This window comes from Galleria mellonella, unplaced genomic scaffold, assembly GCF_026898425.1.
Source record: "Galleria mellonella isolate WM207_F2 unplaced genomic scaffold, CSIRO_AGI_GalMel_v1 utg56, whole genome shotgun sequence".
Lineage (NCBI taxonomy): Eukaryota > Metazoa > Arthropoda > Insecta > Lepidoptera > Pyralidae > Galleria > Galleria mellonella.
The window spans coordinates 1,049,820-1,063,563 of record NW_026442117.1 but is presented as its reverse complement, the minus strand read 5'-3'; the positions used below and the strand labels follow the sequence as shown (position 1 = coordinate 1,063,563).

At 32.1% G+C, this 13,744-nt stretch overlaps 1 protein-coding gene across 1 annotated transcript in view; it reads right to left on the bottom strand.

The window, feature by feature from the left end:
- LOC113521152 (ataxin-2 homolog) overlaps positions 1-13,744 on the bottom strand; it is a 68,468-nt gene extending 54,724 nt beyond the window's left edge. Inside the window, exon 1 of the mRNA XM_052899063.1 lies at positions 13,627-13,744. Within this exon, the coding sequence (XP_052755023.1) occupies positions 13,627-13,644 (18 nt within the window). The 5' untranslated portion in view covers positions 13,645-13,744. The remainder of the gene's footprint in view (positions 1-13,626) is intronic.

Here is a 13,744-nt window from a genome sequence, read left to right as displayed (position 1 = left end):
TACTAAAACTAGTTTTGCCAGACGCTTCTCTTCTTGCATGATCCCATTCATATATATAAATTTTGCAAAATTTACAATCTAAAGAACTGCACCCTAAAAGAAACAAAATCAAAAGTAAGCGAACATCTGAAATCTATGAATTATGACGATACTTAAAACATTCTCTTGTTAATCATATAAATGAAAATACTGGTCACATACATACAAACACACACACACACACACACACACACACACACACACACACACACACACACACACACACACACACAAACACACACACACACAGAGAGAGACACACACCACACACACACGCATGCACACACACTCATTCATAATACTTATTTATACATGTGTATTGGTGGTGAGAGAAAGAAAAATAAATAAATAAAATAATTGTATTATACAGATTAGTTACACAATTGTGAGTACTGCTAAAAAGCCTATGTTTAATATCTATATGCATGTATATGATAACACGAGTTCTGCTTCCTACAGGACAGGCTCAGCCTAGTGTAGGAGGCAATGATAAATTCTGTGCTAATACAAACATACTTTGTTAAATAAATAAATAAATAAATAAAAAATAAAATAAATATATGTATATTGTATTTAACATATATGTTGTATATTTTTGTATATTTAGGTTTATAAATGTGTATGTATGTATGATATATATGTATTGGTACTGTAGCTTTCAAGCATATATATAATGATTTGTTGTTTATGTAAATATTTATTTTGTCGTCTAGTTTTCTGTTTTGAATCACTATTGCCCACTTACTACTTCCTATGCCACTATGTTGACTGAAAGAAATCTCTTTTAGAGGTAAGTTCGACTTTGCTTACTTTGTTATTTATTTGTTATTATTACTGTATGTATATATATATATATATATATATATATATATATAGGTTTTATTTTTATATATGTGAATAGATATGATGTATCAAAACATTTATTGCTATTAAACAGCATAGAACGACGTCCTACAATACGACCTATAGCTCACTACATTTCTCGAGAAGGGGGGGAGGGATTCTTAGTAATGGGGTCAAACTTTCCCATTACTAACAATATACTCTTTCAGATCGACCTCCACACGGTTCCTCCTGGAAACTATCGTGGTTAATTCTAGTGGAATTCGTCACGATTGGCCAACTGACCTGCTTTCATCCTCACCTAACACCCCGTACTGGTGCCCCGCCAGCATATATCGATACCGCAGGCGAGGTTACCATTTCATTATCACGCATTGAAGAGCATGTCTTGGGAAACTGTAAATGTAGTGAGTAATTTATAAATAAATAAAGATAGACAAATAAATTAATATTCAAATACAGTTATCCTCCATCTTGTTGCAAGCAACTGACTGTCCAAATAATGCGTAACGAGCCAGTCTCTATCTATCCATCACAACAACTTATAATTCAAACTACGCTTGATTGAAGCATCGTAAACGATTCAAAAATGGCCCACAAAACGACAGGGGAGCGCAATTGTTAACCCAATAACGTCTAAAAGATTAATGTAAGTATGAAGTTGCGAGAAAAAAAAAATGTACAAGCATTGCAAAATAGCGTTAGCTTTCTAAACAAAACCAGTTCGATCCGTTTGGTTGATATGTTAGACGGGCGATTATTGATTCGCAATTGTCACGGAACCATTGCTGTTATCTTTTTTTTTTTATGGGTGATAATGGAATGGTAACCCCACCCGCGTTATCGGTATACACCGGCGGGGCACCAGTGAATGATGATAGGTGAGGATGAAGCAGTCCAGTTAGCCCGTCGTGACGAATTCAACAAGAATTGTTCACGATGGTTTCCAGGGGGAACCACGTGGAGGTCGACCTGATAGGGCATACTACTAGCAATGGGGCTGTCAAACTCCATTGCTAACAACCCCTTTCCCCCAAATGCTGTTATATATTTATTGTTTAACTGAAATACATAATCGGAACTAACCTACTTCGGCACGCGCCCATAACTCGCGTAATACAAGGGGGAAAGGGATTGTTGGTAATGGGGTTTAACAGCCCTATTGCTAGCAATACACCCTATCAGGTCGACCTTCACGCGGTTCCCCCTGGAAACCATCGTGGTTAATTCTAGTGGATATCGTCACGGTGGGCTAACTGACCTGCTTTCATCGTCACCTATCATCCTTTACTGGTGCCCCGTCAGTGTATACCGATAGCGCAGGCGGGGTTACCATTCTATTATCACCCATTAAAAAAAAAAAACTCGCGTTGTACAGTTATTAAATAATATTATAAACATCACTGATACATTTAGTAGTAGCCTGCCAAAGATATCAGAAACGTACAACTTACCAGAGGGAGACTTTGTACAAAAGTCGATTGCTTGGGTACCTCTGTACCATTCGTGTTTCAACCGTGAAGCAGTTGTTTGCATGGTTGTATTTCGGTTCGAAGGGTGGAGATATGGCGTGAATTTACTGGGTACGGAGGAATAACACCTGAGTCCTCAGGAATGGCAACGCATGGGGGGTATCATGGGCGAAACAGTATACTCTATTATGTCTATGGTACTGCTCATGTCTATAGGCGACGGTTACCACTTTCCATCAGGTGGGCCGTCAGCTTGTTTGCCATTCTAAGTTGCATAAAAGAAATGTACTTTTAATATTTTCTACATTGTGGTATTATAATAATATGTATTTGTTTTAAATAAAGAATTTGATTGATTTATTTTATTTTAATTATTTTATTTATTGGAGTAACATAGACCCATTTTGTTAGTAATTCAAAAAATATGTTGTATAACATTTCTTTTTTATAAATTGCAATTATAAGTGTATTATTTCTGTATCATATCGCTCGATATGTTGCAATATATGTAATCAATTTGAGGACCCCCTTTTTTGAAGTCGGCTCAGACTTTTCTATCGAACAACGTTGCGAGACGCGGTAGTGTGTTTCATTTAAGTGACAGTGTACAGTGAATGAGGTGCAAGTGACCTATGCATTGGTCACGACTCACTTGTGACTTGTGCAGTCGTACTGTGAGAACACACGGCTCGTCTGAACTTACATTCGTTTTGTGAACATTTGTTACATTTAAATTGCATTATAATACCTAACTATACATAGTTATACATATTTATATACACAACTACATACAACACGTACGTTTGAATGCTTTAAATTTAGTTTTTAAAAAATATTATCACTTCTCGTTTTCCAAAACGTTTGTCGTCATCTTAAAAAGTAAACAACTGAATTGACTTTAATAAATTTTCCATAAAACCATTCTGTAAATATATGCTTTCAGATAAAAAAAAAGAATTTTTCAAATCGGTTTATAAGTGACGAAGTTATTAGGTAACAAACATAATTATATATATATATATATATATATATATATATATATCTTTGTATATATTTGTTTATATATAATAGTGCGCCACCTACCCTTTGTTTTTCTTTCTTTTCTCTATGTCCTCTACCCAAAGATTGTCTGGAAGAGATCGCTTAGCGAAGGCCGCCTTTTGTATCATTTCTTATTATAGTTAAATGTATTTACTATTTTATAAATGGTGCAATAAAGTAGGTAAGTAAATAATTAAAATACAATCGAATTGAGAACGCCTTGTTTTGAAAGCGGTTAAAAAAAGAAGTAACTATAAAATATTATAAAAAAAGACCCTAAATAGACCTAATTGAAGCATAAATTTCCTTACCTTTGTTTTGTTTGCAGTTTTCCCAGTAAATAAAACATTACAATACCTATATTAAAACAATATGGAAAGAAAGCCCGTGTGAATGAAAGAGAAAATAGTACTTTCTTACATTTCACTAAAGAAATCGAATCATGTTTTTTTTTACAACACAGGGGGCACATAAGCATGCGTCTCACCTGATGGTAAGTGACTACCGCCGCCCATGATCACCCACAACATCAACGGCATTGCAGGAGTGCTGCAGGCCTTTTAAAAAGGAATATACTCTTTTCTTGAAGGTTATGTTGTCGTATCGGTTCGGAAATACTGCTGCTGGAAGTTGATTCCAAAGAGTGGTTGTGCGTGGGAGAAAGTGCCTTGAAAAACGCACGGTGGCGGACCGCCACTCGTCCAGATGGTTGGGATACCTGCATAACTTATTTCTACTTATTCAATTATACTAGTTTTAAACCGCAACTTCGCATGAGGGATATATGTTGATTGACCATAATAAAAAGAAACCTATTTCTTTCTCCATCCCAAATAGTAGCATCTATATCAAATTTGTTGAAGTAATTATTTATTTAGCAAATATAAATCATATAAACAATTTATTTATATTTATTGTAATACTTATTATAACAAAAAAAAAAAAAAAGTATCTGAACAACAAAATTATAGTTAATTTTTGTAACGTAGAAAGAAAGAAAGAAAGAGAGAGAGAGAGTGTCAATTCAAAGTGCATTGTTAGACCCTAATTAAAATCTAAACTATCCAATCACCTATTCATTAGAGGAAGACTTTGTACAAAAGTCGTTTGATTGGCCACCTCTGTCCCATTCGTGTTTTAACCGTGAAGCAATTGTGTTTACATGGCTGCGTTTCGATTTGAAGAGTGGGATATTGCAGTGAATTTACAGGCTACAGAGGAATAACACCTGAGTCCTCAGGAATGGCAACGCATGGAAGGTATCATGGGTGAAACAGTACATTTTGTTATGTCCATGGTACTGCTCATATCTATAGGCGACGGTTATTACTTTCCATCAGGTGGGCCATCAGCTTGTTTGCCATTCTAAGTTGCATTACCATTCCAATATCATCCATTTAAACAAAACTGAGATATCAATAATATTAATTGTTTAGATATGTAATTATTTTAATTTTTATTTGTAACTACAGATTACATATGAAACAAATTATCGTGCGAATATTAAAACATTGCATGCTTAATTTAGTAACAAAAAGCAAGGAAGCATTGTTTCAACCGTTTAAAATAAACCTCACGGGGTCACAGATTATCCAGGAAGTCTAATTGTTTTGTTTGACCTTTTAAATCTTTAATTACACTGTACCACAGAGTAACGACCATAGATAAGGAACTCAACAAGTCACTCATCATAGAACAGGTAAAATAATGAAACTGGGAACAAGTTCACACAGTTTATTTATAAGAACACTTTTGGAAACTGTGGCGTTTTTGAACTATATAAATCTAGAGAGTTCCTTAAGCATTCATACATAGCCGTTCCTAAAAGTTCTTCTTCTATTTATTTTCTTCAAAGGCAGTCGGTCGTTATTTTTACAATATTTAAGAGTTAATTTCTGCCATATTTAAGAGGCTCCTACTACAGTCGTTACCCAGTCAACATATCGATATTATTCAGTAGTATGTAAAGTAATAATTTTACAATTACTTTGTCATCCGCTTCTAAAAATAAATAATCTATAAATCTTTATATTAAAAACTACACTGACCATAGATAAAGAATAGATACGTCATTGCGTTAACATTATACTTCGCGCCAAAACACTCTCCACAGCGTTAATTAGAGAGTGCGGTTTCAAAGCCACCTCCTTCCCCTCTTTCCTCACCTTCGCGAAATTTTTATCACTCAATAATTAATTTAACTTTTTATTTTCAGAACTGGTGTAATAAAATGGAAAAATAAATTAATACTAAAATATGATTTCCATATTTTAATAATGTTTCAAAATAAAATAACACACTCATTAATATTTCCACTAGTGAAATAATTTATCAAATTTAAAACGATCTCATTAAAAATATATATATATATATACATAAATTACCGATTCCAAAATTTTTACGAAAGTTTTGACCTTGCACGAACGTTACGACACCAATGTCGGAAGGAACCTTACAAATTTGTGGATTTGTTTTGCAAATCACTAATTTATAAATATGCACTCCACGGACTTTCAAAAAGAAAATTAAGCTACGTCAAAAAGCATTACTATAAAATTGATACGTTAGTAGAAAGGAAGGGTTCACCAAATTATTTTTACTTTTGAATTATCTATTACTTATTAATTATCCATGGATTATGGAGTTTCTTTAACGTAAATACTATAATACTGGTACCAGTCTCTACATTTTAATGTTATAAAAAACATCCGAAGTCAACAACAATTGTAGTTTGAAAAAAAGGTTAAAAAATTTAAATATAATACCGTCTTTGACCGCCATCTTGTATTCGGTAACTTGACAGCCATATTGATTGTAATAAGAGATAAAATTATCTATTATAATAGATTCAATACCTAGGAAATACATTTTAATAAACTTTCATTTTCTACTGTGAGATATAATATTAATTTGTTTAAAATGTTTTTTTTTTTTAAGTAGATATCTAGGTCAGGTTATAATAGATTGGCACAGAAGTAAAAAATAAAACTTGAAATTACTATCGTAATATGTGGATATTTTTTCTTATTATCTGATATATAAAGAAACTAATATATTTAAATATAATACATAGTATAAATCGTTTTAAGATGTTATTTCTCAATATTACGTAGTTATAATAAAAAGAAAAAAACTTCCAAGAAAGAGTCTAAATTGGTGTTTTTTTTTTGTGATTTGTGATTTGTGACGTGATCACGTCGCCATTTCTGAACGATATTTACAATTTTTTTTTTCAATTAATAGGATGTACTCCCATACAAACCGTCCTCATGGTAAACTGCTTTAAGCAACGACCCCGTTCCGTATACCAGGATATGGGGGAGGCTTATATATGTCAAGCAGTGGACAAATGACGTCCAGTACTTGACGATGATGACTCTATTGTAAATCCCACATTAATTTATAGACAACCGAAGTTGCTGTTTTATTTTTTAGAACAAAAATCTGCTTGATATGAGGCAGAAATAAAATTTACTTTTTTTTTTTGGCAAAGATTAACAATGCGTTTTAGACCCTCGATTCCACATTCTAAATTTAAATATTTTACCTCTCATTATATATCGGTGTGTGTTTTAAATGAATATACATGTGTCAATAATTCAAATTGCTTTTTTTACAAAGCAAAATATGTTGAATTAAATCTATCCATCGAATCAATTTAATTCCACATTAATTTATAACCAACTGAAATTGCTGTATTTTCTTTTTAGAACAAAAACCTGCTTGATATGAGGCAGAAATAAAATTTACTTTTTTTTTTGGCAAAGGTTAACATTGCGTTTTAGACCCTCGATTCCACATTCTAAATTTAAATATTTTACCTCTCATTATATATCGGTGTGTGTTTTAAATGAATATACATGTGTCAATAATTGAAATTACTTTTTTTACAGAACAAAATGTGTTGTATCAAATATGTCCGTCGAATATATTTTTTCGACACAAAACATTTACATAAACATGAATAAAGTAATCGTAGATATACATAGTACATACATATAGTTATCCAATTACAATTCTACAGTACGAAACCAAGTAATAACAATGTAACAGTAAGGTTTTTATCAAGCTAATAATTCTCACGGCTGGTAAATGCCAACGAAAAAAATATTATCTCCACTATAATTATTGTTCTATGCATCTATTCACTTGTCTGCGATGTGTGCGGCCTTCTGTTGGTGTAGAGTCGATACTAGCAACGAACTGAGATTTTTTTTAATAATTGAAAATGGTATGGTAGCCCCGCCTGCGCTAACAGGATACGCTGGCGGAGCACCAGTGAAGGGTGATAGATGAGAATGAAAACAGGCCAGTTAGCCCATCATGATGAATTCATCAGGAATTAACCATGAAAGTTTCCAGGGGAAACCGCGAGGAGGTCGACCTGATTGGGTATATTGCTAGCAATGGGATTCTCAGACTCTATTACTAACAATCCCTTTCCTCCCAATGAGGTCTGTATCTACTTTAAACTATGCATGGGTAATATGGATACCGACTCGATATCTATACATTGAATTCTATACATTAATAGTGGAAAAAGGTCATCAACCACTTCAACATGGACATAACAGAGTATACTGTTTCGTCCATGATACCCCCCATGCGTTGCCATTCCTGAGGACTCAGTTGTTATTCCTCTGTACCCTGTAAATTCACTACCATATCCCACCCTTCAAACCGAAACACAGCCATGCATCGTACATATTAGTCAAACTGTTTTAAGAAATTATCTTAGTCTTGTACAAAAGTAATAAACGAATCAATTAAAATAAAACATATTTCAATTCAAAATAAGTCCGTTAAATTTTTAAAGTATTCTAAAAAAAACCTTTACAAAGAAATCGTACCGACAGTGTTGCCACATTGCGATAATAAATTAAAAATACAAATCAATTACACAATTCAATATCAAAGAAACAAATACATCAAATAAATGTTTGTGTTACAACATGTTTTTTGACAATTTCACAACAAACAGACACAAACGTAACCCTAAAGCAATTAGCGATGACAATCACGTCGTGACACTGTTCCATTCATGACAAAAGTGGCAAAATGAATTATTATATTATGAAGATAATATCAACATGGCGGGCTCTTAATATAAAAGCAGTATTGTGAGTAGCGTACATACATATATCATAATTTAATAACGATATACACACAAACAATACTGTAACGAACAGACTAGAGGCAACAGGCTGTTCAATTTTTAATTTCGCCATTCTATGTCACCCATTGCTTTTGACAGCAATTGTAATACTTTGTGTGTAGTTTCTTTATTATAATTCTTAATCATTTTTTTGACGCCTGTATGGGTGTAGTCGTATATTTTTGTATAATAAAGTTTCTTTCTTTTTTTCTTATTGCATTTTTTACTTAGCAAACAAGATGTCGACCCACCTGAAAGTGGTATCTTCTTCACTTATAGATATGAAAAGTAGTATGTATATTACAGAATAGACAATCCTTTGGCAAAGTAGCATTTATCCGTTGCCATTCTATAACTATGATGTTATGCTATTGGCAAAATTTTAAAAAAGAAGCACCTAATCTAGCAATACTACTCTTATCCATCTATTCCCCGCAATATGTTCTAGTTCGTAGGTCACGGCGGCGCGCGTCGCGGGTTTGAGACAGCGGCGGGTGTCGCAAGCTGGCCCCGTTCCCAGGCTGAGGACGCGGAAGCCAATGTGATCTTAACACGAGGAGCAGCCATGTATACAAATTTGATACGTTTTAAACACCTTTAAAAAGGAAAAGATTTTCAAATACCTACATTTGTTATTTGAATAGCAATTAGATATTTAGTTGAACTTGTGGTCTACCATGAAATGAAATTCCTAAATTTCGGGCTCAATTTCGTGTTTTTGTTCGTATCAAAATCGACCCAGTAAATGGAGCATAACATTTCGTTCATCATAAATCCTATTCTAATAGTCCAAAAGGAACGATATTTTAACCTTTTTAATAATTTTAAACGGCATGTATTATGTAATTTTAACATCAAATTTCTGTTTCGTTCGTCCCCGAAATTTCGGAAAATACTTCATGGTAGGCCCTCTGTTTTCAACTGACTTTAAAAAAGTACGAAGTTCTCGATTCGATTGTGTATTTTTATGTTTATTATAAGTCCATTATTTATGAACTAATTTGAAAAATTTATATTTCTTTATCTGAAAAGATATATATATATATATATATATATATATATATATATATATATATATATATATATATATATATATATATATATACTTTCAGATTGGTTTCACCATAAAATGTTTATCGAAATCTAGTATTCAAAGCAAGTAACCGATTTTGCCACTATTAAAGTAGTTTTTTGATTGTGGAACAGTATCTTAAATTATGATGACTATTTTTGAAAAACGATTTACGTCTGTATATTGGTCTCGTGTTCAGTTTGTGATGATTGAAGCCTTTTTTTGGCTTTTTTTTTCTTTAAGCAAAATCTACTCCACCATCTAAATGTTATGAGATGCCCAGCCAAACGACTTTTGTACATAATCTCCCTCTGATAAATAGATAATCATTATTATTAAATTCACAGGATCTATTCCATCTGAATCTGTATTCCAGCTCAGTATACCTATTAGGACTCATAGTGTATACAAAGTGATACCGTCATATCCACTAGTGAGAACGCTCCGACAAGGATTTCTATTTCGGCTTTACTACGCGAGATGCATTGCAAACATCTATTTGTATTTAGTATTTAACAGTCAAGCACCTAGACATTGGAATATTCTAGAAATTGTGAACATGGAAGTGGCAGATTGGAATTCAGCTATTCATTACATTCGCGTGATAAAATTAAGATATATTGTTATTATTGAAAGACGGCAATGCAACAGTGTGGTCCCGGCATAGAATAGGTCAACTTTTCCTTTCCCGTATGTGCCGTAAGAGGCAACTAAGGGAGGGGAATGGCAGCAGCGTCCCTCTTAATACATCTCCAAAGCCTAACTTTAGTTGCTAATCCATCTGCCAGGCGTGGCAATTACTGGCAAAACCACCCAAGGGGAGGTTGGTTTATGTTGAAAGTGGACAGTTAAAGCTGATGTAATGATTAAAAGACGGGGAGAAAAATCCGTGACACTGCGACTTTTCCATGGTATTTTTTTGCTCGCCCTTTGGAAATTAAGATAAAACCTAACCCTCTTATTCATAGAAACGTTAAACCTCTCACAAACCAATTTTAGCTATTGAACTATTTTGTCTCTTTCTTTTACACTAAATTCCCAATTTGAAAGAAAGTGACAATACAGTGTAATAGTTAAAATAGATTTGCTGGTTTTAGTTTTTATGAATAAAGCAGTAAGTCTATACCAACTGCTTATTAAGCGGTTAAACCATCAATAAATAACAAACTCATTTTCGTATTTATGTACCTAACTAAAAATGAATCATTAAATATGTTACTAAGCGCGAAGCACGAAAATGGCTAGATTAATACCATAATTAAAAAAAAAACAAAACAAAAAACATTATTGTAGCCCGAGGAAAGTTCTTGGAGAGATAAAAATTGGAAAAATCGCTCGAAAAAACTGTAAAATCTTAATTTTTCTTTAACCTATACAAACCGTTTGTAGCTACCAATACTAATATACCAATAACTCTTGATAACGGAATAGTTCAACTAATCGTCATAAAATTTAATATGTGTATACTACTTGGCATGGTGAACAACATATGCTAGGAGTGCCGAGCCTAACATATAAAAAATATTTTATCTTTAACGAAATTGCAGGGAGAAAGCTAGTTTATAATTTCTAATAAAATAAATAAAATTAATGTTAATTAAAGCTTAGTAATTTATATTATATATTAGTAAATTTTATAGGACATCTTCTTGTAAATATTCTAAAGAAGCAAATCTAAACCGAAATCCATTTCTTGCATCTCTCTCCCAATACCTACATATAACATACCTACATATGAAAATATCGAAGTTCTAGACCTTCAATATTTTTTACATGACATTCCGAATTCCAAATACGTATCAATTAAAAAAATTAAGCCATTTAGGAATCTGGTTTATGCCTTAGACAGAGCGCAAAGCTTTCTTGTTTCCGTCCAAGGTTAATACGCCCACATCCCACACTCAACTCCACTTATATGATAACATAGATCTATATTGCTTTGATACCACTCTATAAGGTAAATGCTAAGCATACGGTAAATGCTATATGAATGTCATTGACGTATTAGGTCAATTTAAACTGAAACTTCCATTAAAGTATTTAAATTTATGATTTTTTAAACCTTAAACTGTATCATAACACTGTTCTCTATTAAATTGATTCGTAAATTGTCAAATATAGTTTATATAAGAGAATCTGTAGTATTCATATTTTAATAGGTAAAGCAACTATTTATCACCTACTTATTATTCATTACTACTGTAAAAAATCTTACAGATGTTTAAAGATTGATATTGAATTTCTTTAGCCCACGAGTTAATACAATAGAAGACAAAAAATCATCTATAACCGTGTCACTTTAAAAAAAAACATTTGTATAAAATTTATGCAACCAGTTCACTGAATTTGTAAAATTTTACATTATAAAATAGCCATATTTTATTTTACACCTATGGAAAAAAATATATACTTTAAAGTAATGAGATTTTATACTGTATTATCATACTTGTGGATTATTTATAATGTACCTGATATCATAAATAGTTCAGCACTATAAATTCTCACATATTTTATTATATTGATACCTACTCATAGATGGTTACATAGATTAATTTGATACTTCTATCAATATAAGAGCAGTGTCAACTCTTAAATATAATAACATAATGATTAATTATTCTTTGTTCATCTACATCATTTGCAAATATTATAATTATGTTGACATAAAAACCCAGTGATACACAATCAACATTTTTATGTATATATTTTCTACGCAAACATAATATTTTCCACGGTACCGTTTTCACTTTCCGTTAGCTTTACCTCGCTTTCGTTTTCACTTTCGATACGTTGCGATACACAGCGCTTTATGGATTATTAATTAGCCTTGAGTTTTTTATTGCAGATTATAAAATTAATGTTACGGTTATATATGATCGCGAATTTTTTTTTTTTTAATTATATTTATGCGTAAATTGGCCGAATTAAATAAATTAATGAAAGTTATTTATTATTTTCACACAAATACTTATGTTAAGCAATGAATTAACCACTAATATTAGAGTACTTAGAAAATAAACTAATGTATTTTTTAATTAATCCTTGCTCTATCTTTGGCTCGTATGGTATGAGGTGAATGACCCGGACAGACTATTGTCCTTTCTAGACCTAATACAAGCACAGCTTAGACCTAGGCATTAGGTACTTATGTTGCCTAATAATGGTATCTGGAATACTTACAACACTTACACTTGAATGTGCTATGTTTTATATTTTAGTACGTAGATAGATATATCGATATTTTATAAATAAATAATAACTATATCTATATAACAGAATATATATAATTGATTTTCGTTTATATATTTCAAATATCTATTAAGTATCTAATAATTTAAATTGATATTTATAAAAAAATCAATCGAATATTTTGTTCATCAGATCGTAAAAATAAAAAAAAAAAAACAAGGAGATATTTAAAACCGAAATCAAAATAACTTTAAGTTAACATCCAGCTTTTTTAGGTACCTACTTAGTGTAAATTTTCCGAAATATAAAAATTAAAAATACTCAGGTAAATATAAGTTCTGTATAAGGCATTTATAGTTATTAATTTTATTACGTTTTTAACTAAAAAAACTCTTCATCACATATGGGAACAATAATATCAAATATAGTAACTCCTTTTAGCATTATAAATATTCGTAGAGGTAATAAACTAGAACTTATCACACAAAGCTATGCGAAACATTATAAAACTTTTTAATGATATTAAAACTGCGTCAAAGACTTCATGATTTGATAAATTAATTCAAATATAGAATACATATATGATAATGTTGGCATTCTGATTGTTTCATAATTAATCACATAATATGTATATTCAAACCGCAACGGTCCTGTTCCAAGCAAAAATAAGTAGACATAGAATTGTGGTTTAGAACCACCGCCATGCGAACTTCCGAGACCACTTAAAGAAACACTGTTCACTGAATTATATTCATCCATAAATCCATAGCGCGTTCTACAACCACATTCCTATGACACTTAATAATGCCACTTACGTATATTTTAGCCGCCATATTTAGGGGGGGTAACTGTCACTTTTTCACTCGCGAGACGTGCGCATGCGCGGTGGATACGCGCGGCGAATGGCGGCGCTACGGACGCGGCAAATATATA